General features: G+C 35.7%; 2 protein-coding genes and 2 long non-coding RNA genes across 4 annotated transcripts in view; 3 read left to right on the plus strand and 1 right to left on the minus strand.

Annotated features, from left to right (window-relative positions):
* The window catches only part of LOC307157697 (B-cell receptor CD22-like), a gene marked incomplete at both ends in the record, with an annotated part of 97,191 nt that overhangs the window by 63,698 nt on the left and 9,780 nt on the right, over nucleotides 1-23,713 (minus strand). The window lies entirely within an intron of this gene.
* LOC307157025 (serine/threonine-protein kinase pim-2-like) lies at nucleotides 9,615-17,876 on the plus strand (the record flags this gene model as incomplete). Its single annotated transcript, XM_079868770.1, has 9 exons — nucleotides 9,615-10,029; nucleotides 10,243-10,338; nucleotides 15,141-15,302; nucleotides 15,738-15,947; nucleotides 16,134-16,228; nucleotides 16,370-16,420; nucleotides 16,922-17,300; nucleotides 17,405-17,584; nucleotides 17,767-17,876. The coding sequence occupies exons 1-9, from the start codon at nucleotides 9,996-9,998 to the stop codon at nucleotides 17,874-17,876; spliced, it is 1,317 nt and encodes a 438-aa protein (XP_079724896.1). The 5' UTR covers nucleotides 9,615-9,995.
* Nucleotides 18,348-19,308, plus strand: LOC307156606. The gene is made up of 3 exons (XR_013820745.1): nucleotides 18,348-18,526; nucleotides 18,635-18,872; nucleotides 19,152-19,308. It is a non-coding gene; the product is annotated as an uncharacterized lncRNA (long non-coding RNA).
* On the plus strand, nucleotides 19,568-21,411 carry LOC307156602. Its single transcript, XR_013820740.1, has 7 exons — nucleotides 19,568-19,646; nucleotides 19,795-19,871; nucleotides 19,977-20,156; nucleotides 20,339-20,600; nucleotides 20,719-20,890; nucleotides 20,965-21,113; nucleotides 21,216-21,411. It is a non-coding gene; the product is annotated as an uncharacterized lncRNA (long non-coding RNA).

A 23,713-nucleotide genomic window follows, 5' to 3' on the forward strand; every position in this document is an offset into this window, starting at 1 on the left:
TTCTGAAGAGAATACACGTTTAAACAAACAGGCTCCAATCCAGGATGCTCACTCATACAACTGGGAGTCTGCTCTGCTCAAGCTGTCGCATCCGTCTTTTCACCTTTATTGCCACAAATTTCGTAACATGAATACGTGTTATGAAAACGAGATCAATTATAACCGTAAGTTAATTCAATACGTGTTCTACTTCCATGCAGCATATGTTCTCTGGCTCTGTAGGCATCTTACAGCAATACCCACATGAACACCTACAGTGAGTTATTGAGTTATGATGACGGAACATGCTAATCCAGTGGTTCTCAATTCCAGTCCTCGTGACCCACTGCTCTGCACATTTTGTATGTCTCTCTTATCTGACACACTCATTTCAGTTCATGGAGTCTCTCCTAATGAGCTGATGATCTGGTTCAGGTGTGTTAAATAAGGGAGACATACAAAATGTGCAGAGCAGTGGGTCACGAGGACTGGAATTGAGAACCACTGTGCTAATCGATTAATCAATATCTCCATATTAAATCACTGGTTTGCCTGGTAACACAGTGAAGTTTGTGCCTTCACAGCAGCAGTCTGGCACCTTCACAGTGGCAAAATGTAAGCTGCGTGGCAAAAAGAAAGAAAACCATTCATTTAGATTATCTGTAACGTTAACTGGCTGCAGACACATCCAGCAAAATTAGGGATTTCGTGGGAACATACCTTGCTCATGGGTGTAATATCCACCTTCCCCTTTAATGACGCATGAGGTTGGAGGAATGGCTTAAAAAAAAACATTAAAAAACACTCTTTGCACCTAGGGAGAATAAAAAAAAAAAAAAAAATATATATATATATATATATATATATATATATATATATATATATATATACAGGGCTTGAATTTCGGCGCGGGATTGAGGGTATTGCGCATATTTTTTATCATTCCCGCAGGTCTCCCATTTATAATGCGGGAAATTCCCGCAAACATTGATTCACTTTAGCATGTAGGTTGTATTAGTAAATTAATCCACACAGATTATAAAATCAAATCAGTCATTTTAAAACTGTCTGCGAGACGCAATTTCACAAACAGCGTGAGTGATTCAGCGGCGCTGCGTCTTCTAACTCTCGTCTCTCAAAATGGGACCATAAAACGAAATACCCCAGAAATACGAAATAACAAATTTTGACTATCCGGAATTAACATTGTAGATATCAACAATGTCTTTCTGACTAGTCGTAATTACAATTTTGGATAGTTGGAATTGTCATTCAAGATATCTGTAACGTAGGCCTAAATAGTCGAAACGACAGATAGAGATATCTGTAGCCTAATTCAGTTTTGACTAGGCAAAACTGAATTACAGATATCTGCAATGACCTCATTGAAAATGACATTCAACTCGTCACACATCTTAAATGACAATTGCAATTACTTTACTCGAGTATCATTTTTGGAGAGTACTCATGACTTTACTCAAGTAAATTTGAGAGGCAAATATTGTACTCTTTACCCCACTACATTTCTATCCATAACCGTGAGTACCCGTTACTTCTTCTAAAAAAAAAAAAAAAAAAAAAAAAGGAAAAAAGAAAAATCTCGGAAACCCTCAATTTGTTGTTTCCCTCTCAAACGTGATTGGATTGCGCAGGCGCCACTGATTGGGACAGCCTATCAGCAATCACGAAGAGACGATCATAAGAGACGAAACCATGGACGAAACAATGGATGAAGACGCAGCAGGTCCATCCCGGGAATGTGCCAACCCGTGGCCCCACCTCGCCAGACTATTTTTCAATTTTCTGAACAAGCTAATGATAGTTTTCGCTTCAAGTGTTTGCTGTGTTTACCAATGTAAGCACTGTGGTATGAAGGACTAAAAATGACAGAACGAAAAAAAAAATAAAATAAAAATAAAAGTAGAAATAAATAAATAAATGCAGAAATAATAGTAAAAATAAATACATTTTGGTAATATAAATGGCTATTTCTGTATTTTTACATGTATTTATTTATTTATTTATGCATTTTTATATGTATTTATTTATGTATTTATACATTTATTTATGTATTTATATATTTATTTATTTATATATGTATTTATTTATACATTTATTTATTCCTACATTTATTTATTTCTGTATTTCCACATTTCTACATTTATTTATTTCTGTATTTCCACATTTCTACATTTATTTTTCCCTGCGCATGTATGCTAATTGACCGGAAATTGTCACAATACAGACATAAATGTAGAAATGTGGAAATACAGAAATAAATAAATGTAGGAATAAATAAATGTAGAAATAAATACATATATAAATATATAAATAAATAAATATATAAATACATAATTTTATAAATAAATGTATAAATACATAAATAAATACATATAGAAATGCATAAATAAATAAATAAATAAATGTAAAAATACAGATATAGCCATTTATATTACCAAAATGTATTTATTTTTACTATTATTTCTGCATTTATTTATTTATTTCTACTTTTATTTATTTATTTATTTATTTATTTATTTTTCGTTCTGTCATTTTAGCTAAAGACAGTTTCAAGTATGCACTAGCATTTACTGATGACTACTCAGGTTCAATGTTCATGTATTTTCTAAAAGCTAAGAGTGACACTGAAAGCTACTGAAAAATTTCTCGTTGATACAGCCCCTTATGGGACTATAAAATGTGTTAGATCATCAGACAACGGCACAGAATTTATGGCAAAAGAGTTTGTCTCTATTAAGTAAGAACTGTATTCGACATGAGACCTCAGCACCTTACTCACCCCATCAAAATGGGACTGCTGAGAGAAATTGGAGAACGCTATTTGAAATGGCAAGATGTATGCTCTTAGAGAGCAATCTACCCAAGATGTTGTGGACGTATGCCGTAACGACTGCTGCAGTAATTCGCAACAGGTGCTACAATGGCAGAATACGGCAAACCCCATACTATGCACTGACAGGGAGAAAACCTGATCTTTCAAAAATTAGAGTTTTTGGTTCAGTATGTTACGCATACAAGCAGGACAAAAAGAAGTTAGATGCACGATGTGAAAAAGGGACCTTTGTAGGGTATGACAAAATCAGCCCTGCATACCTGGTCTATTATCCAGACACAGGAAAAGTTCTCAAGCACAGGCTTGTGAGATTTGTAACAAAGTGTGTTACTGAACACCAAACACAGACTGACATTTCAATGTAAGATGATGATTTCCATGGGGAAAGATATGTATCCTCCCAGTCAAAAAAAATTTGACTGATCAGATCCCACTAGAGACTCATAAACCTCAAAATGAGACTAAAAATCAGCAATGTGCTCAGATAGAGGTAGTTGATCACAGAATGCGTTATCCTCAGAGAAACAGGAGAGCTCCTCAATATTTGTCTGATTATGTTTCTGATGTGGAATGTGATGACCAGATTCTGACTAATGTGGACTTCTGTTACAGAGTGTGTGGTGTACCACAAACATTCAAGGATGCTATGAGTTCAAGTGAGTCACAGATGTGGGCTAGGGCCATGAAAGAGGAAATTAATTCCCTTAAGGAAAATGACACATTTACTCTAACTACGCTACCTAAAGGTAAACATGCAGTGGGGGGTAGATGGGTCTATGCCGTCAAAAACAACGCAGATGAGACTGAGACATACAAGGCCAGATATGTTGCAAAAGGCTATAGTCTCAAGTGATGGGGGTAGATTACAAAGAGACTTTCTCACCAACAGCAAATATCACTTCAGTACGTGCCTTAATGCAAATGGCAGCACAATATGATCTTGAACTCCACCAGATGGATGTAAAAACGGCCTATTTACATGCCCCAATTGACTGTGAGATATACATGGAACAGCCAGAAGGATTTGAAGTGAAGTCAGATATAGGTGAGAAACTAGTGTGTAAACTGAACAAGTCACTATATGGGTTAAAACAGTCAGGTAGAAATTGGAACAAAATTTTACATGACTACCTCAGTGAAAATGATTTTGTTCAGAATTCAGCCGATCACGGTGTATACAGTAAACAAACTGAAAAAGAGAGAGTGATTGTTGTAATCTGGGTTGATGATCTGATCATTGCTGCTAGTAACAATGATTCACTGAATTGTGTGAAAAAGATGCTGACAGCAAGATTCAAAATTAAAGATCTGGGGAAACTAAAATATTTTCTAGGAATTGATTTTCATCAGGATGAAGGGCACGCGAAAATGAGTCAGAAAAGGTACATTTTCAAGGTACAAGAGAGATTCAATATGTCAGACTGTAAACCCAGGTCAACACCATGTGAGCAAAAACTTGACTACAACTGTGATGATGATCCTGTTGATCCTAAAAGGTACCGTGAGGCAGTGGGTAGTTTGATCTATCTGATGACATGTACCAGACCTGATCTAAGTTGGATTGTCAGTAAATTGTCGCAATATCTGTCTGATCCAAATGAACAACATTGGTCTACAGTGAAACATGTGATGAGGTACTTAAAAGGTACAATTGATCATGAACTATGTTACAAGAAAAGAGAGGAAAATCTCAAACTTGTGGCATACAGTGATGCTGATTGGGCATCAGATCTAAATGACAGGCGGAGTACGACAGGATACTGTTTTAGTCTTACTCAAAATGGTCCTTTAATTTCCTGGAAGTCAAAGAAACAGTCCACAGTTGCTTTGTCTACATGTGAAGCTGAGTACATGGCACTGGCAGCAGCCACACAGGAAAGCATGTATCTTGTACAGTTGTTGAATGGCATGGAAAATGGTTGTCTGTTTGAGCCAGTACAAATCTTTGAAGATAACCAAGGTGCCATTGCTCTGTCAAAGAACTCAGTGTGTCGACAAAGATGTAAGCATGTAGATATAAAGTATCATTTCATTCGAACAGCACTCAGTGATGGTAAAGTGACAATTGAGTATTGTCCCACTGAAGAAATGGTGGCTGATGTTATGACTAAACCAGTAACAAAGTTTAAACTTGAAAAGTTCAAAAGTCTTATGTTTGGCATGTAAATGCAGCACAAGAGAAATACAAGACTGTTCATGTGTTATGTTGTTATAATGGTAATCTACACAGTATGAGAACAAGTGGGGGTGTTAAAGTTTGTAATGTGTGCCCTCATACTGCTCACGTGTGTCACGTGTATCTGCTATCCATAAATGGGTATATGCTAATAAAAAGATGTTCAGGTCCAACAGAATGCCGAGTGATGTCTGTGTGTTTTTCCTCCGTATAATTTACTAAAATAACCGGTTATTATTCACGAAAATGGCTGCGCCAACAAATAAGACGAGCCGTATTCCTGGGCTCTTCGCTTGTGGGAGGATCAATAGCACATTATCTTCTAGGAAAGCCACTTCTTCAAATTTTTGTAATGTGTATTATCATTTAGAGTTAGATGGGGAGTCTGAGAGGGTAAATTAATTCACCCTTCTAATTCACCTTTATTTATAAAGTAATGTCCAGAGAGGGTATTAGGTTGTAATGACCCTACAAGTTGAAATAAACTATTAGACTCAAAATATGGAGAAAATATTTTGTATGTAAATATGAGGTAAGAACAAAAACACTAAACTTGGTTAAGGTATTTCGCTGACAAAATTATTTGCCGAAAATAAAAGCAAACTACAGCTAACCCTCAAAAAGTGACAATTTTAACATGCTATATAAAAATATCTTTGGGGTATTTTGAGCTGAGACTTCACATACACACTCTGTGGACATCAAATACTTATTTTACATCTTGTGAAAAGGGCATTGTACCACCCTTACCCTTTAACCATTTCAGCCAGTAATACAGAATATTAAGAACGGTCTTGCTGTCAGCAAGCAGGTTGCTCTTTCTGAACCTCTAAAAATGTAAACAATACTAGTCTAAGGTCACATGTGAGTCAGTAAACTGCAGCTCTCAGAATTATGAAACATACAGGAAACTACTTAATGACTCTAACTTCTGATTTCATTTATTTCAATCTCACATATGTGTTTTTCCACAGTATTGTCACAAGCTGGGCTCGAACTCGGGTCTCAGGTGTGGAGAGTGAGTGTTCTACCACTTAGCCACAGAGGTGGTAATTTAACAAATAGACAAAAAAAAAAAACTAAACAATCGTTGATATTCAACATAATACAATGTCATACATAATAATATCAACGTTTTTTCCAGAGACACAAAATTAGATCAATTAAACCCCAAAACTGTTTCAACTTACTAAATTCACAAATGTTGATATTCATACAAAAAGATTAAATTCAACATACAACATGGCCATTCATCAAATGTGCTGAGATGAGATTTTCTGCCATGGTTAGGGGAAAAAAATAACTAATTTCAATTAGCAAAAAATATAATGCTTAAATTTGTAAATTTGACTAACCTTACCCTACCTGAATAATCGGGTTAAAGGTGTAAGATAAAAGGTCACACCGACTAGCATAGAATATGCTTCGATTAAAGTGCTAATGAATGTAAAGCAAATCAGCAAGTAAAACAGACATTCAAATAGTCCTTCCAAACTCACTTGATTTTCCCCATGTAACAGAAAAAGAAGCAGAATGTCCAGGCTGCACTTTTCCAGATAAAAGTGAATAGGAACTGGGGCTGATAAGCTCCAATAAGGAAAAAAAATAAGGACTTGTATACTCTATTTAAAGTCTTATAACTTTGCGTTATTCATTGACTTCTGGATAAGTGCAAATAAATAACGATTCACGAACATAAAAAAAAAAATTGTAACAAAGAAACAAACACCTCAAATGTGACCATATATCTAATGTGAATTTTTTGCCCCAGTTCACTGCTGATGTATGAAAAAAACAGCCAGGGCATTCTGCTAAATAACTTTTTTGTGTTCCATAGAAAGTTAATGATGGAATACACAATACAATTTAAAATAATATAATTACCAAGTCAAAACTGAAACAAAGCATCACTTACACTGAACATGTAATGTGATGTTGTCCTGTGCTGTTTTGTTCTTGTCCTGTAGCTGGTAGGTTATAGTGCAGGTGAAAGTGACTCTGTGGTGACGGTGAGTAGCAGTGAAGTTCAGATCAGAGATGAGGAGCTCCTGTTGTCTGCTGCTCTCACTGAGGGGGATTCTGGGAGTGAAGCTCCATGTGAGAGTTGGTGGAGGAGAGGAGCAGAGAGTCTCAGCAGAGCAGCGCAGACTCACAGAGCTCCCCTCCAACACCTCCTGATCCTGATCCTCATTCAGCTTCACTGTGGGTTTGGGGGGAGACTCTGAAATACACATGAATACAAGATTAAGTACACTGACAATAATGGCATGACAAATACATTTAAAATATTATTTTTTAACACATTCATTTAAATAAAAAGGACTCAAATCACTCACCAAAGACATTTACAGTGGAGGTGTTTAATTTGTAGCTGTATTTCAGATCACCACTCTCAATCCTGAAGTGATATTTGCCATTATGATTTGAACTAACATTATAAAAGATAGTAGTGCAGTTCTTCTCATGTAGTTTTCCAGTTATTGCCCCTTTAAAGTGATTAGAACTGTGAACTCTAGAGTTAAACACATTATTTCCATCTTTGAACCAAACTCCTATAGCAGCACTCTCAGTGAGGTCTTTGTCATATTTATCCCCAATCTCAAATGTACACTTTATGATCACACAGGATCCACTGAGAGCTTCAATCTTCTCTGGCAGACTGATGCTGAAATCTCTACAGCAAACACCTAATAACACACAACACAAACTGTTAAAGCACACAAAGAAATGTACAAGCGCATTTCTAGCCATAAACACAAACTCTTTATTGACTATGTTTCAGTTTACAAATAGACCTAATTTACATTTCAGTTTTCAGAGGAGAAAATCAAGTGTGGATTGATGACGATAGATGCTTTAGCACTGACTCAAACAACATCATAATAATAACATGGCAAAAAGGCAGAATACTTGATTTAAAATAAAATGTAACATATTTAATGTTCAACTTTCTTTATCTTTACATCTATGAATTTGGTTTGCTTTTATTAAAATAAGGTAATCAGACTCTTACTTTGCAACATACAAAAACAGACCTCTATTAAACAGGGGTGTAAATGTACTTGTAGTGAGAAACTGTACTAAAGTTAAAGTACAGATACTGTATACGTTTTTATTTACTCAATTAAAAGTCTAAGTAACTAGGCAAAAAGTTACTTAAATAAAACAATAAAACAAGTTTATTAAACTACAAGAAAGAAGTATACTTTTCTTAGATTTTCAATTGACTTTTGAAAACAATTAAGAGACAGTATAGAGATTTTATAATGTTTTATATTTTTGATGCAAATAATTCATTGGCTGTTTAAATAAAAACTAAAACTTATGTATGCATGATTGATTGGCTTGTTAGTGACATTAAATAAAGAATAACAAATTTTATTTTTAAATTATTGTGGAAAGATTTAATCCATGATGACTGATTGTACTTTGTACTTTTAAGTCTACATGAAACTGTTATGGAGTAATAAGTGTTGCATATTTCTTGTAAATGCAATTAAGTAATCACAAGTATTCGGTCTAAACAGAACCGCTATAAATAATCATATACAGTAGCGCTCCACAAATACTTTTCAACTATGCAATTAAACCATTTAGACCTATACACAACAGATTAAAATACACTGATCATATAAAAAACACATTCATCATGATAAATATTTTAGTGGTTCACTTCATCTAACAAATGTCTCATTAAAGACATTGGTGAAGGTGAAGACAGGGCCGGAGTGGGGGAACTTTTCAGCCCGGGAGTTTCAGGCCCAAGACCGGCCCACTTTTTCCATGGTGGAATTCCAAATTACCACTTTTTCCAAACTGGATAAATGAAGCAACAGTTCAGCTCTTACTATTGTGTAGTTTTTATTAATACCATAGTTCAACAAATAATGTAAAGGTTAAATAATAATTCACTTAAGCTGAGAAGTTAACAAAAAATATTCCATTATTCCACAAGGATAGGTTGATAAATTAACAAAAGCAGAAAGAAAAAAAGAGAAAAAAGCATTTGAAATGTATCCCACTATTCCACAAAGAGGCATATTGAACTAATGTTTACAGATTTATTTGTATTCAAAAATATTCAAAAATAATGCTTTTTTAATCAAAAACGGTGATACCTACTCTCAGATAAATGTAGATAGAAATATAAAACCAGTCCTAATTAAAAGAAAACAAGTTGACAAAAAGATTGAATCCAATATTCCAATCCAATATCAACAGTGCAATTTTTTTCATATCTTGAGTTTTGTTATCATCAATATTAAATTGCATAATATTTGCAAAGTTCAAAAAATTCACCAAAGATACATTGCTGTTAATATTTTTGTAAAAAGTTTGAACTATTCTAATAAAGGAATGAGGAAATGAAATTGCATTTGAGCATTTGATTTATAATTTGTGCAGCCATTTTGAGAGTTTGAGTTATTATTTAATATTTTGACCATTTGATTTATCATATGAACAGTTGTTTTGAGACTTTGATTTATTATTTGATCTTTTTAAGCATTTTAATTTTAATTATGTTAGGAAAACACTTCCATAGTTAGCGACGCGTTTTATGAATTCTGCCCATATTTACACTTGAACCGATCGCTAGTATGGGCCTGCATCATGCTATGATTCGAATTTTAGTTGCTATAGTGACGCGTCTTATGAATTCTGCAATCTGCATGTATCGATCTGCACTCCCCGAGCTCTCTGTCTGTTGAGAGACGAGGCGAAGTAACAGACTTTTGCAGAGAATTTCTGTGCGATACTTGAGACTTTTAAGCTGTTTTCTGGATTTCTGAGAGGAGACTTTTATTCTAGAAGGACATCGGAGGATATATCCTTTTTATAGAGTTACATTTTTGAAAGCGCCATACAATTTCTGTCATATAATTTTTGATATTTTTTTCAGGGGAGTATTTCCGAGGAGATTTTTCTTTTGTATTGTATTTTGTTGTATTTTGTATTGATTTTATTGTAGTTTGGAGGAGGAGGTCGATGGCTCGCAAGCACATGATGGGTGAAAGAGGAAGTGAGTGCTTTAATTTTTCATTTGCTATGTTAACTTTTGTGGTGTGATGTTGTACAATGACTGACTGATCCAATTTATTTGATTCATTCGTTGCATGTGAAATAAACTTGAATTGAATTTGAGTAACTTAACTTTTAGTAAAAATCTGTAATTGACCACAGACATTGATTATTATTATTAAACTATGTGATATGTGAAATATTCCATCCTAAGAGCACTCCAGATCCAGGAGAGCTGCGGCTGGTCAGGAGGTTTGGAGACCCGTTTCGGATGACCGAGATCAGGATCCGCTGCCCAGAGATGGACAAAGTAAGTTACACAATTTCCTTACTTGAGTGAAAGTAAGTTACAGATACTACTGGTCAAATATTACTCAGTTACAAGTAAAAGTTGAAAAGACTGATTTTTACTTGAGTAAAAGTACAGAAGTAACGTTACGCACTGAAGCGTTTTTTAAAATTTTTATTTAATGATTTAATGTTATACCTTGACAAACTATACATCATTAAAAAGATATAAGACCCAAGTTTGAGTATTTGACAACTATTGTATTCTGAGAAACTTATAGTGGCAGTTATGTCTTAATTTGTTTCAGGAGTTATGAAATGAAAAAAATGCGTCGATACCTTTAATATGAATTATTCGCGTCATCCTCTCCCATTCAGAAAAAAACTGTGCTGTTGTCATGACAGCGCTTGACAAAACAACGTCCCTCAGGGCTTTTAGCTCAAAAGAAATTGTAGATTTGGAGAAATATTGATAGATTCTCATAGGTTTACATCAGATTTCTATAGACAGGAATAATATTTATTGAATTTATACCAAGCGGCAACCTCCCCTTCTCTTTCTTGAAACCAACACGGAAGTGAGTTAAACTGCAATTCATTAACTGGCCGCTTGGGCTGGCTGCAGAAGTGAGTCAAATCTGTATCTCCCCCATGTTAAAATTACCAACTTTACAGGAGAAAATAAAATGTTTACAGCTTGGATCTCTATGTGGCTTTGGTCTATACAGCTAATTTTGCCCTTCATAACAACTGTGAGGGGGTGAATTTTTTTTATAACTCATCCGTTTAGTTGATTAATATTATCTGCATTTAAGGGTGTGGCCACTTGAGTGACAGGTGGGGTGTCGCTGATGTCAATGCTAGCCGTTTCCGTTTGTCTGCTGTTATTACTAGCCGTCACTTCACCTCAGCAAATGTTGCTGCTGAACTTGCTTACGCTGCAGTGTTTGTGCTTTTTTTTCGGGATTATTTCATACAATTTAATACACCCATTACTTTGGTACAAAGCCCACAGCCTTGGATTCCGTCGTTGTCGTCGAGTATCGTTCGAGAGAACAATCAGCGCTGTATTTCAGTTGTTTTCCTCTGTGAACATGCACTAATGGATGTCTGACAATTTCGTTGCTTTTTGGAGTTTTCAAATTTAACCCTCAGGGCTTCTTCATAAAACGGACGAAGCCTTAAAATTTAGCTTTATTTTTTCCCAGGATAACCAATCAAATATATTTTTGTTCTATAATATTTTCTGATTATTATTTAGAATTTTTTGAGTTTTTTATGATACTTTGCATTAATTATGTAATTTTTATGAGCTATTTTTTCCATTAGAATTAATATATATATATATATATATTTTATTTTTTTATTTTTATGCAACATTTCACATCAAAATAGAGTGCAGGCCTAAAAAAAACAAAATTCAAGTGAGAAGAGCGCCATCTAGTGGCTTCAAAATATATTAATATGTGTCATGTCCTATAGCTTTTTTATTAATTTTGATTTCTCTGATCTATTATGTGCATTTTAAGGTGTTTTGAAGGCCAAAAAAAAAACAAAAGGATAACAAGAGCTTTAAAAACAATGGGCAGTCTGTCAGTGTAAACAGGTCAACTGATAGGTTGAATTTATGAATATTTTTCTTAGACGCATTCATTTACTGAAAGCTACTAGGAAATCTAGGTAATAAACTTTATTAAATTAATTCACAATATGTAGGCTACACATTCAGCATTGATCTTATGCCTAATACAGGGCCGTAGACAAGGCTTTATCATCAAAGACGTCCTAAATTTGAGGTTGTTATGAGGTTCAAATTTTTTTCTGATATGTGCATTTTAAGACGTTTGAAGGCCTAAAAAAGGATAAGAAATAGCTTTAAAACCATGTCAGTGGGCAGTAGATTAGTTTTCAATACCTGCTCTCTCCTCATCTCCATCTCCATCACCCTTTCTTTTTCTCTCAGTCTCCTCATCTTGCTCTGTCTCTTGACCGTAAACTGAAGCGTCGAGTCGTGAAGATTACAGAATCTCAGGGACGTCACTAGGATTGGAAGACAGGGGGGGGCTTAGCCCCCAGGGTATTTGTAACTTGCGTTTATAGAAAATCTTACAGTGAATTTGAGTAAAAAACAACTATGTATTAGCTGTATTTGTCTTTTCAACCCCGTTAGCATCTTCAACCCTGTTACCCTAGTCTCAACCCCGTCACACCTACATTTTTATGAATGTATTTTTTTAATAATTTTTAAGTTTATGAATAAGTAATTTAATGTTTGTTGAACTTAGTCAGAAATGTTCAGAGCAATCATAAGAATACTTATTTTAGTTCAAATTCTGAAGTTAAGCCACATCTTTGATCAAAAATGATAGGGTTGCTGTCACAAAAAGTGCCCATTTCAGGCTTTAGTATTTTATGGTGCATGGTACAATTTCTGGTAAGCTACGCTTTTTTATTATTTCAATTCAATTCAATTATTGTGATTTGATTTAATATTGACTCATTTGGATAAATATTAGGTACTCAAGATAGGCATTAATTTTTCTCAAGAAACTAACCTAACCTAATGCTGTGAACATACAGACAGCCCTATCAGCTGGTAGTATTATTTAAGGTTAAAAATAACTCAAATTAAATATAGGCTAATGCGTTTTTTTATTATAATAACAAATTGATTTAATGATATAAGTAAAAATATAATAAATATGTAATATAGAACACATATTTAGCAAAATACTCTCTATAGTTCTTTTTTCTTGCCAACTACGTGCTGTAGCCTATATTATGTTCATTAAATGGCTTTCCTGAGGTAAATGTGACATAATTGTTCTCCAGCTATGTTATTGACCTCTTCACGCTGATAAAAAACACTGATTGATCGATATTATGTATGAGGAATATACATTTCGGTAAGTTGTAGCCTACTACTGTATCTTTCAGTGTTCGTGTTTTTTTACTATTAGCGAGATGATCGGTTCACGCTAGGGATCTGTCACGTAACATTTACAAACGCCAAAACGGTATTTATTTTTTGAATTTTGTAATAAAATTGACAGAATCTGAGAATTGAGATCTTTTATATCATACGTAACCTGCTCTGTCTAGTCTGTCGGTCTCCGTGTCCTCTTTGCTTCGCGATTTTTCTGTGCGTGAGAAAATGGATGTGTGGCGTGTGAAAAGTGTCAATTGCGTGTGTCTCACGGTGATGTTGTACTTCTGTCCAACTTCCGACTTTTCGGCTATTTTTTGTAGCTGGATATATATCATTTGTTGCGTATAAATATGAATGAGGATACGGTTATTGATAAATCGAATTGTTATTGTTGTTCTTATTATCATTTAGGGGGGCTTAGGAACATTTTGGGGTAGCTTCAGCCCCCCTAAAATAGGCCTAACGACGTCCCTGCAGAATCTGATTAACAAACCTGAAGCGAACACAAATTTGTGTAGCCTACACTTTATCACACATTTATAGGGGGGATAGGCGGGTGTTTTTGACAATTGAAAGCCACCAAATGACGAATATGAAAAAACGAATACGACAGTTTCGGACTCGGTCAGTGTGCACGGACCTTACTGCTAAACTTTTGAGGCTCGCGCAGCCTCTCGAGGAGAAATCAATCAAATGAGCGCCGAGTCTATGAGGGTAACACACACAAACTCAATTAACATACTGCGGTTACATTTCTAAATGGGGTGTTTTATTATTTATAACATTTGATACAGTTCAGCAACATCACACGACCGATCACTTAAAGGTATAGTGGAGGATTTTTTACTTCCCGGGTGGATCACCTATACTATTGGTCCTCCTAATTGTCAATCATTCTGTTAAATCAATCAAACTTATTCAAAAAGTGGAGAGGGAGGGTCTTATCTAATATTCGGAAATATCCTCCACTATACCTTTAATTAACCATCACGAATGAAAATGTGACACTGATTTCATATGACAGTTCAATAAACAAGTAAGTTAATATTAAGTCACTTACATTTTAGAAGAAATATTGACTGTTTTGGTTTATTTTAGCAGTGAAAATAGTTCCCGATGAATCCAAACAAAGACCACAACATAGCGCGTCTCACAGCAACACTCAATCGTGTTTTGAATGATTCAGTTTTTGAACGAATCGGTTGAGTCAAAGATTCAATTGACCCATTCACAAACATCTGTCTCATTTTTGATGAATCGGCCGTTTGAATGAATCGTTTGCATGAACGACTCATTGACTCGCTTAATAAAACCTGCGCGCTCACTAATGACAAACCAATCAAATTCGTTGATTTTTTTTTTTAAATCACTTCAAACACATTTAAATTTTTATTCAGGAGTTATGTATATACAAAACGATAACTTTTGATGACAGTAGTTTATTGATATATTTTTTTTTTTATTAATAAAAAAAATAAAATAATTCCCCATCCTGTGGGGGCCCCACCGGTTGAGAACCACTGGTTGAGAACCACTGGTTGAGAACCACTGGTTGAGCCCATTTGAGAGGCGGACAAAATCAGAATTTAAAATGGACTGAATAAGCTCTCTACGAACTTGACGAGCGATGCCGCGCTGACGGACCATAGACTATAAAAAAGAGTGACTGACATGTATGCACATAAATCACTGTCACACACACTCTCAGAGTAATATTAAGAGTAAAATTAAATACATTTCTAATAACTTTACAAAACTTTGAAGCTATTTATAACTATTTTTTTCATTATGCCAATAATTAATTCTACATTTACAATAAACTGCCAGCTGTCAGCTTCCAAATGAGATCATACTTGGTCTAATAGTTGTTTTCATTAGTTTTTTCTTCATTTCAGAAAAAGCTCCAGAACGTATGAAGAAACCTGGTCGTTTCCATAAGCTCTTGAAGGGTGTTTTCTGCTGCTGTTCCAGTAGTGCTGTGAATGTTGTGGAGCCTTTTATTCCTGAACCATCATCACCACCTGCTCCAGATCACTCCGGCGTCAAGCCAAATAATGGTAAATCATTATTTCTCCAACATTATTTTAAACAGTATTACTTAAACAAGTATAACTTGTTTTCCACTCAAAATAAGGCTTGTTTTTACAGAACATTAAAATTATTTCCCCCATTATAATATCAATTTCTTAACCAGCGCTGACATTTTTTAAATAAAACAATGGATCTAGGAACAGACACTCTACTGACTATAAGTAACTTTTCAACTACATGTCAACTTATTCTAACCCTTACCAGTCTACTAATACTCTAATGAGAGTTAGTAGACATGCAGGTGCAGTGTTACTTGTAGATTTATAGAATGTCTTAAAGGGACCAAAATAAAGTGAAACCAAAGTAACAATTTGATGTGATCGCTAACATTGATAATTAATATTATAAAAAATAAATTAAAACAAAAACAGTTTTTTATGTCTGAAATATTCCATCCTCAGGCCGCTCCAGATCCTGGAGAATTGTCTCCACAGATTCTTCTCCGGACATCTCGTCATCTTTAGCTTGCTCACTCCCTGAGGTATGCCAGGGTTTGTCTAGGTCTGGCAGCCTCGAAGGGTTTCTGTGTCCTGTCGAGCCAACAGAGACATCAACTGGCCGAACTGCTCACGGTGCCGTGGAGGCTTCTCCACTGAACAAGAGCTCATCAGGTGAGACTGAAATAAGGCTGGGCAGTGCAAAGTCTACAGAGAGAGATTTTGCTATTTCATGCATAACTGAGTCAAGTTTTTAACATGTCCGATTTACTGTTGCTCGACCAGCACTGATATTTTGTAAGTAAAACAAAGGGTCTAGCAAGCTAATAATTGTCTCATATTTTTCTGTTTGTTTTTCAGAGTCCTTTGAGTCTCTCTATGACTTGGAAAAGCTAATTGGATCCGGAGGATTTGGCAGTGTGTTCCTGGGGACACGCACATTTGATGGCAAAAAGGTAAATCTTACTGAATTGTACAAACATTTTGCTCTTGCATGCATCAAAACAATTTACAGATGGTTTAATACTTAGTTCAAGGCCAGGTGCTTTAATACTGTTACTGTTATTGAAACTGGGTCTTTTTTTTTTTTTGTGCAGGTTGCCATCAAGCGGATACTCAAGATTGACAACGATCGCTATCTTAATATTGTAAGTTGGCCAAAACCTGAATGTGTATCGAGTTGTTTAAGTGCAGATTACTGTAGTTAATACACCCATAGGAAAAATTAGGTATAAGTGTGATCAACAAATCAGTTGAGTGTCTGTTCCTAGATCCATTGTTTTATTTTAAAAATGTCAGCGCTGGTCAAGAAATTAATATTATAATGGGGGAAATAATTTTAATATTCTGTAAAAACAAGCCTTATTTTTTTAGTGGAAAACAAGATAATAGTGTTTAAAATAATGTTGGAGAAATAATGATTTACCATTATTATATAGCATCAACCGCTATATAAAAGAAGGTGATCTGACTATAACAATAACATTACGATGAACACAAATTTACCAAAATACAAAATACACCAAATAACTTTGAGCTGATAAGGCTCTTTTGAACGCATCTAAAAAGATCAAAGAATAGTACATTTCAAGATGATGTTTTCTTCAGATTTTTACCCAGCTAACCTTCTGTCTGCTTCTTCTCTCTAGCCTGGGAATCCCGAACCTCTCGTTACCGAAGTGGCGCTGCTGCTGCTGATGAAGCGAGAACCCATAAGCCCCTTCGTCATACAACTGTACGAGTGGTTTGAACATCCTACAACATTCATTCTGGTTATGGAGTATCCGGAGCCCTGCGAGAGCTTGCTGGACTCAATCACTCGTCAACCTTGGAGTGACTGTTTCTCACGGGTCGTCATGAGACAGGCTGTGCGGGCAGTGCAACACTGCATCCATCGTGGTGTTTTCCATAATGACATTCATGCGCAGAATTTCCTGTTTAAGAAAGACACGATGGATCTCAAGCTAATAGACTTTGGCTGCGGTCAGCTATTTAGTAGTGAAGGCTACGAGAGCAAAATATACAGGGGTGAGCATTTTTGGGAGTGTGGAAAACTGAAGGTAGTGACGTACTAATTATTTGGTGATGCTTAAAAAAAAAAGCTCAACAATGTGCAAATGTCTTTCTTACAGGAGTTCCTGAATTCTGCCCACCTGAAGTCTTTACAGAACCTCGATTCCACGCCGTCCCAGCAAATGTCTGGTCCCTCGGTGTGTTGCTGTACATGTTGTCGAACACATGTCCTCCTTTTCTTAATAGAATGGAAATCACACAAGCCGAAGTTACATTTCAGAACCCCAACTTATCCAAATGTGAGTGAATAATGATGATAACATTGATAAACACACATAAAGCAAACGATTGGTACAGAAAGTTAAAGGTTGTAGTGTGTCAGAATTTTTATATATACTGTAGCTCAACGTATAGCGAGCCAACGTATGCCAGGTCACATGGTCATGACTAACCAGCTCTCTCCTTATTAAAATGTGTACAGACTGCAAGGATCTGATTAGACAGTGTCTAGCCCGGGATCCAACTAAACGCCCCAGCTTAGAGCAGATGTTACAACATCAATGGTTTTATCGTACAACATCAATGGTTTGATCGGAGAAGCTGAGGAGATTCACTCGATCAGTTTCAGGTGTGAGGAAGTGTAACAAGCAGAGTAGGATTATTATCTTTTGTCTGAAATTCTGGATTATTTGTAGTGAGATTTTCAAATTTGTGTTCATTGTAATGTTATTGTTATAGTCAGAACACCTTCATTTATATAGACACTCTACTGACTATAAGTAACTGTTATAACTAACAGTCTACTAATACTCTACTAATACTCTTAATGAGAGTTAGTAGACATGCAGGTGCAGTGTTACTTGTAGATTTATAGAATGTCTTAAAGGGACCAAAATAAAGTGAAACCAAAGTAACAATTTGATGTGATCGCTAACATTGATAATTAATATTATAAAAAAATAAATAAAACAAAAACAGTTTTTGATGTCTGAAATGTTCCATCCTCAGGCCGTTCCAGATCCTGGAGAACTGCTTCCACAGATTCTTCTCTGGGCATCACATCCGCCATCGCTGCACTGACGAGAATGTCTCCCAAGCGTTGTAGGTGTTGCGTGGCTGGATGTAATAATCCAACGTAGCCTCTCTCTATTTTACCCAGAGATGTTGCTTGCCAGACAGACGCAAAACCGCTGACCAAGTCTGTTGGTACTCGGTTATCAATGAAGACGTTTCATGTTCAGGTATGTTTATGTATTACATGATACTGCTTATACAGAGGACCTATAACTAGTCTTGTTACACAATAAGTGTCACATAACAGTAACACACAACTACTTTGTATATAACAGGTGTCCAGACGACAGATACATTTTCGGACATTGACAGTTTGTCACCAGCCGCTGGTTTAACATTTAGGACCTCTACACCTATAAAGTGGCCATCAAAGAGACCTCGTGTGGAACTGGAGGAAGAGGATGACGAAGAAACCCTAATGGACACATCATCTGTAGTAGCACCTGAAGAGCAAGATTATACATTTGATCCAGCAGAGACGGACACAACTTTAACGGAGACAGCAGACATGTCGTAAGTTTCAAAACTGTGCATTTGTTTTAGAACAGGGGTGTCAAACTGAGTTCCTTGTTGGCCACAGCACTGCAGAGTTTACCTCTAATCATTATGAAACACACCTGAGGCAGCTAATCAACTCTCTAAGGCTCATTACAAAAGATCAAGTATGCCTGTTGACCCTTCTGGAACGGAGTTTAACACCCCTGGTTCAGAATTGTATTATTTTTATTATTATTATATTTTGTTACTTTTGTATTTAATATTTGTTAACCAATACGAGTTTTTGTTTCTTAGTGCTCAAGCATCTTGTCCCATTCATAAAACCAGAAAATTTATGAAAATACAACATTTTATACGAGTTGAACAAATCTGCAAAAACTGTCAGTATTCACGCAAATGGAAAAGCCAGCCGGTTCTAGGCAGTACTCCAGCTGGGAACCTCCATGTTTCTGCTATAGTATATCTTTGTGGGGCTTCGTTCTACAAATTTGAAAAGGTAAATGAAATATCAAGTACATTAACAAGTTTTTATTAACACTTTACCATGTTAAAATTTATTATTTAAAACTAATAATGTGCTACATAATCTTGGCCGCTTTTTGTGTCACCAGATATGCTCTACAATGAATCTGCAACTTTTCAAGTATGACACCTTTCGGCGCCATTCCCGATTGTACGTTGAGCCAGCTATAGTGCACAAGTGGACTCGCTGGCAAAATGAGACGCTAGATCGCCTGAGTGAAAGGGAAAGGGTGATCGTTGGAGGTGACATGAGGGCTGACTCACCAGGTACATAGTTGTAAATAAGAAGGATGCATGGATGCTTGGGTATTTTCCGGATCATGAAGCATAACATGCATGGTAGTTATATAGGTGGTATCTAACTGAATTCAATGCACTTGTGGTAATAATGCTTGGTGTAATATTACTTTCAAAGGCCACTCTGCAAAGTTTGGAAGCTATACATTGATGGACCTTCAGACCAACACCGTTGTGGACACACAGCTGGTTCAGGTGGTAGAGAAGAAATATCAGTATTTAAAAAAATTACATTTTGAGAAGTTTAAAACTTCTGGTTTGTCTAAGATGGTTGTTTCATTCCCTACTTGTCTATTTCAGAGTAACGAAGTGGGAGGAAGCTACCACATGAAAAAGAAGGATTACAGAGGAGCCTTGCCCTGTTGGAAGCTCGTGGTGTTACTCTGGAGTGTATTGTAACTGACCGCCACCCACAAATACAAAAGTACCTCAGAGAACGTAACATCAACCAGTTTTATGATGTGTGGCACATCGAAAAAGGTTTTATTCATTATAAATCGTACAAATTCAATAACATAGATTTATTAGTGGGTATAATATGAAAATTAAGAAATTGTTGTGACAGTTTATAGGCATATCACAAATATTTAGTACTGGCAAACTGTGAACATCACTGTATTTACTCTCAGCAGTAAAATGCTTGTCTATATTTTTATTTACAGGGATTGCGAGGAAACATGAAAACATTTCCAAGATGAAAGACTTACGGAAAAATGACGGAAATGGCAGAGAAGCATTAAAAAACACATTTACTGGACTGCATCATCTTCAACCACTGGACCAGAAAGAGTGGCCAAATGGAAATCGATTCTGAACCATGTCAGGAAACGTACACACTCATGAGGATCCAAACTTTCCTGCTCGTCTACATCCTCTAAAGGGAAGCAGAGACAGAAACAAGTGGCTTGTTGCCGGTATGATACTGTAAACAAATGTTATTTTTATGCAACACGACAAAAAGGGATTGTTAGTCGAAGTGTAAATAACCTCAAATTAAAGTTATTAGTTGCAATTAATGCAATTTTTGTATCATTTCTCATAGGAACTCAGGCATTCTACAAGCTGGAGAAAGTGATGACAAACACGCGGATTTTGAAGGACATCACCAAACTAAGTCCACATCACCAGACTTCATCTTTGGAGTCATTTCATAGTGTCATTCTACGGTTTGCCCCAAAAAATGTGGTGTTCCCATTTCTTGGAATGTTCTGCAGGTAATTGAACTGCTGTTAAAATAACTTTACATCACTATAGGCTATTTTCCTGAATTGTGTCTGTGCACTTGCAGACTATACCTGGCTGCATTTCATTACAATGAAAATGCTGGTCGTGCACAAGCAACATCATCAACAGGACATCCACTATTCAAAGTGAACTTTCCAAAGGCCAGGAAAGGACAATGCACAATCAAACAAGTGAAGACACCACCAACATTCAGTAAGTTACTTTAATTTTTTTATTTTATAAAATGAAATATAAATTAACAGTGTTATTGCAAGTTTTCCTGAAAGTTAGGGTAAATTTTGTTTTATTGCACAGAGTACCTAGATGACCTGCAGGACCTAATATTTGAGCATGTTTTTGTGGAACCTGCTTCATACATGGATGAGGTACTTAAGATACCCATACCACCAGACCTTTGTGCGGAGTATGAGCGGCCAGACAAGGAGGAGGTCGTCTCCACCATGGTGTCCAGATTCAATCATCAGCTTGTAGGAAACCAACATATCTGCCCTGATCATCTGAAATAGATTAAATAGTTTGTCAGCCTCATTCTAAAGGGGCGGTCACACTACATATTTCAGCTGTGTCCCAATGTGCATCAATAAGTTTATTTCTCTTGTGTTCAATGTGTTACAGAACCACACATGTACCTATACTCAAACAAGTTCTTCAGTAAAATAAGAACCTATAGACACTGCTCAGTGCGTCTCTTCAATTAAGAGTCATCTCAGTTCTAACCGACTGCCTGCTGAATTTTGCATACAGAATAAAATAATCTGAAACTTCAGAATCAACACACCTAAAAATATCAACTGATATTAAACTACTTACCCGAAAAGGCTGATAAAAAGTTTGAGAAATCCACTGAATATTGGTATTAAAGAGAACAAATTCACTGTTGTGAAGCTACTGACTGGAAGCTGCGGAAGATAACACAGTGCGGTCATGGTTAACTTATTAAACCTAATGCAAACATTGAACAGTCTTTCCATGACGGCAAGATTTATGTAGACTAATGCAAATGGTGATATTGGCATAAAATTAGCTTTTCTAAAATATTTGATAAAGTTCACAAGCACTATGAGAATATGTTCAACTTGTTGCATATTTTTTTACTTATTTGAAAATGTCTGTCTCATTCAACCTATTTAGCACAATTTGACTTCCTAATGTTTTTTATTTTTTTATGCAAGTTTCAGAACCGCGGTCCTATAGGAACCAAGCTTTTGTTTGTTTGTATGCTGCTAGCAGTTTATACTATTTTAGAGCACAGTTATTTTCAATTATGTATTTGTATACATTTTCAGGAATGATTTAGTTGTTTAATTATTTAAATTTAACTGATTATTGCCCTAACCAACTCCTAACCCTAACACTACTGCAACCCTGCAGCCCTATATTCTGGTATTAAGTTTTGCTAGAAAGAAAGAACTTATTTTTCAATTCGGAAGCAAGTTATTTTGTGTACAGTGTAAACTTCCTTTTCATTATAGCCGAAGTCCGGCGTGATAATTCTCATCTGGCGTGTAATCGAACTGTTTGCGCAACAAACTAATGTGTTAATCAGTATATTAAAAAATTTAAATAATATGAAAACAAATACCAGTTTACAACTTCAGTAACCATAATGAACTGTTTTTGCACGGCTAAAATAACTGATGCCTGACACAGAAATTCTTGAACATTTAAATGTACAATGGCCGTGCTCACTCTTATGTTAAAAATAAGGTGGACAGATAATAAAAATGTAATCATTTCCATGGGTGTGGTCTTTGTATCTGTTTGTTTTATGTTTAATTCAGGTTTTCTCTGTTGGAGTAGCCTATTGGCTAGGTGGCGTTGTCACAAAAAAAAATAAAAAAAATAAAAGGTCCTAGAAATGCGGTCCTAGGATGGCAGTGGAACTGCAGCCTCCAGTATTGCAGGAATTGTAATATTGTATACTATTATAGCATTGAACAAAACGTCCCTTTTTCAGGATAGTGTATTTTAAAGATAATTTAGTAAAATCCAAAAAGCTGTAGGCCTATAGATTATCACTGAAAAAAGTTTAAACCATTTACGTGTTTTAAAAAAAAAATGTTTTTCATGCTTGTTCCGTGAACCATGTAAGGAATAATGGACGATGGGCCATTGAATTATTAGAAAGTAATGCACACCTGAGGATAAATACATAGATGCCTCATTAGCTGCTTTTTATGGCCCGCTATAAGCCGTCCGCCATATTGGAACAGTCAGCTGGTCCGTGAACATTCGAGAGTAAGTTCTTTGCTAAACTATCACTATGAAGGTGACAGCTAACACTTACATTAAAAAGTTACCATAGTAAAATTAAAACATTAAAAAGTACCATAGAAAATTATTGTAATATTGAGTTAATACATAAAAGAAACACAAACCAACACATTCTCACCTGTGAAGGGTTTATCCCATTTCTTCTTGAATTTAAACCTCGGCGGTTTTACAACCAGAAGCTGTTACAACAGTTTATTTTTATACACAAAGGTTGGTTTTACACGATCAATCTGTTTTGCAGTTCCTGTATCTGTTGTTTCCACTTGCAAATTTCTGTTCACAGGCCTGCAATGCTTTTGGCCGTATTTGTGCGGAAAAAACATGGCAAAAGTGTAAGCACGAAAAAATGAAAGTCAGAAGAATACAGATCATATTTATTTTGCGTTAGCATGAAGCTGCAGCTTCACAATACATGAATTACACTTACGAATAACAGTAAAATGCTGCAAATATTTTTTTCTTGCACTTGAAAGGCGATTTACACCTTTACAAATCTTCTCTTGTGCATGCAAATTGAA

This window comes from Squalius cephalus (assembly GCF_949319135.1).
Source record: "Squalius cephalus genome assembly, chromosome: 4".
NCBI lineage: Eukaryota > Metazoa > Chordata > Actinopteri > Cypriniformes > Leuciscidae > Squalius > Squalius cephalus.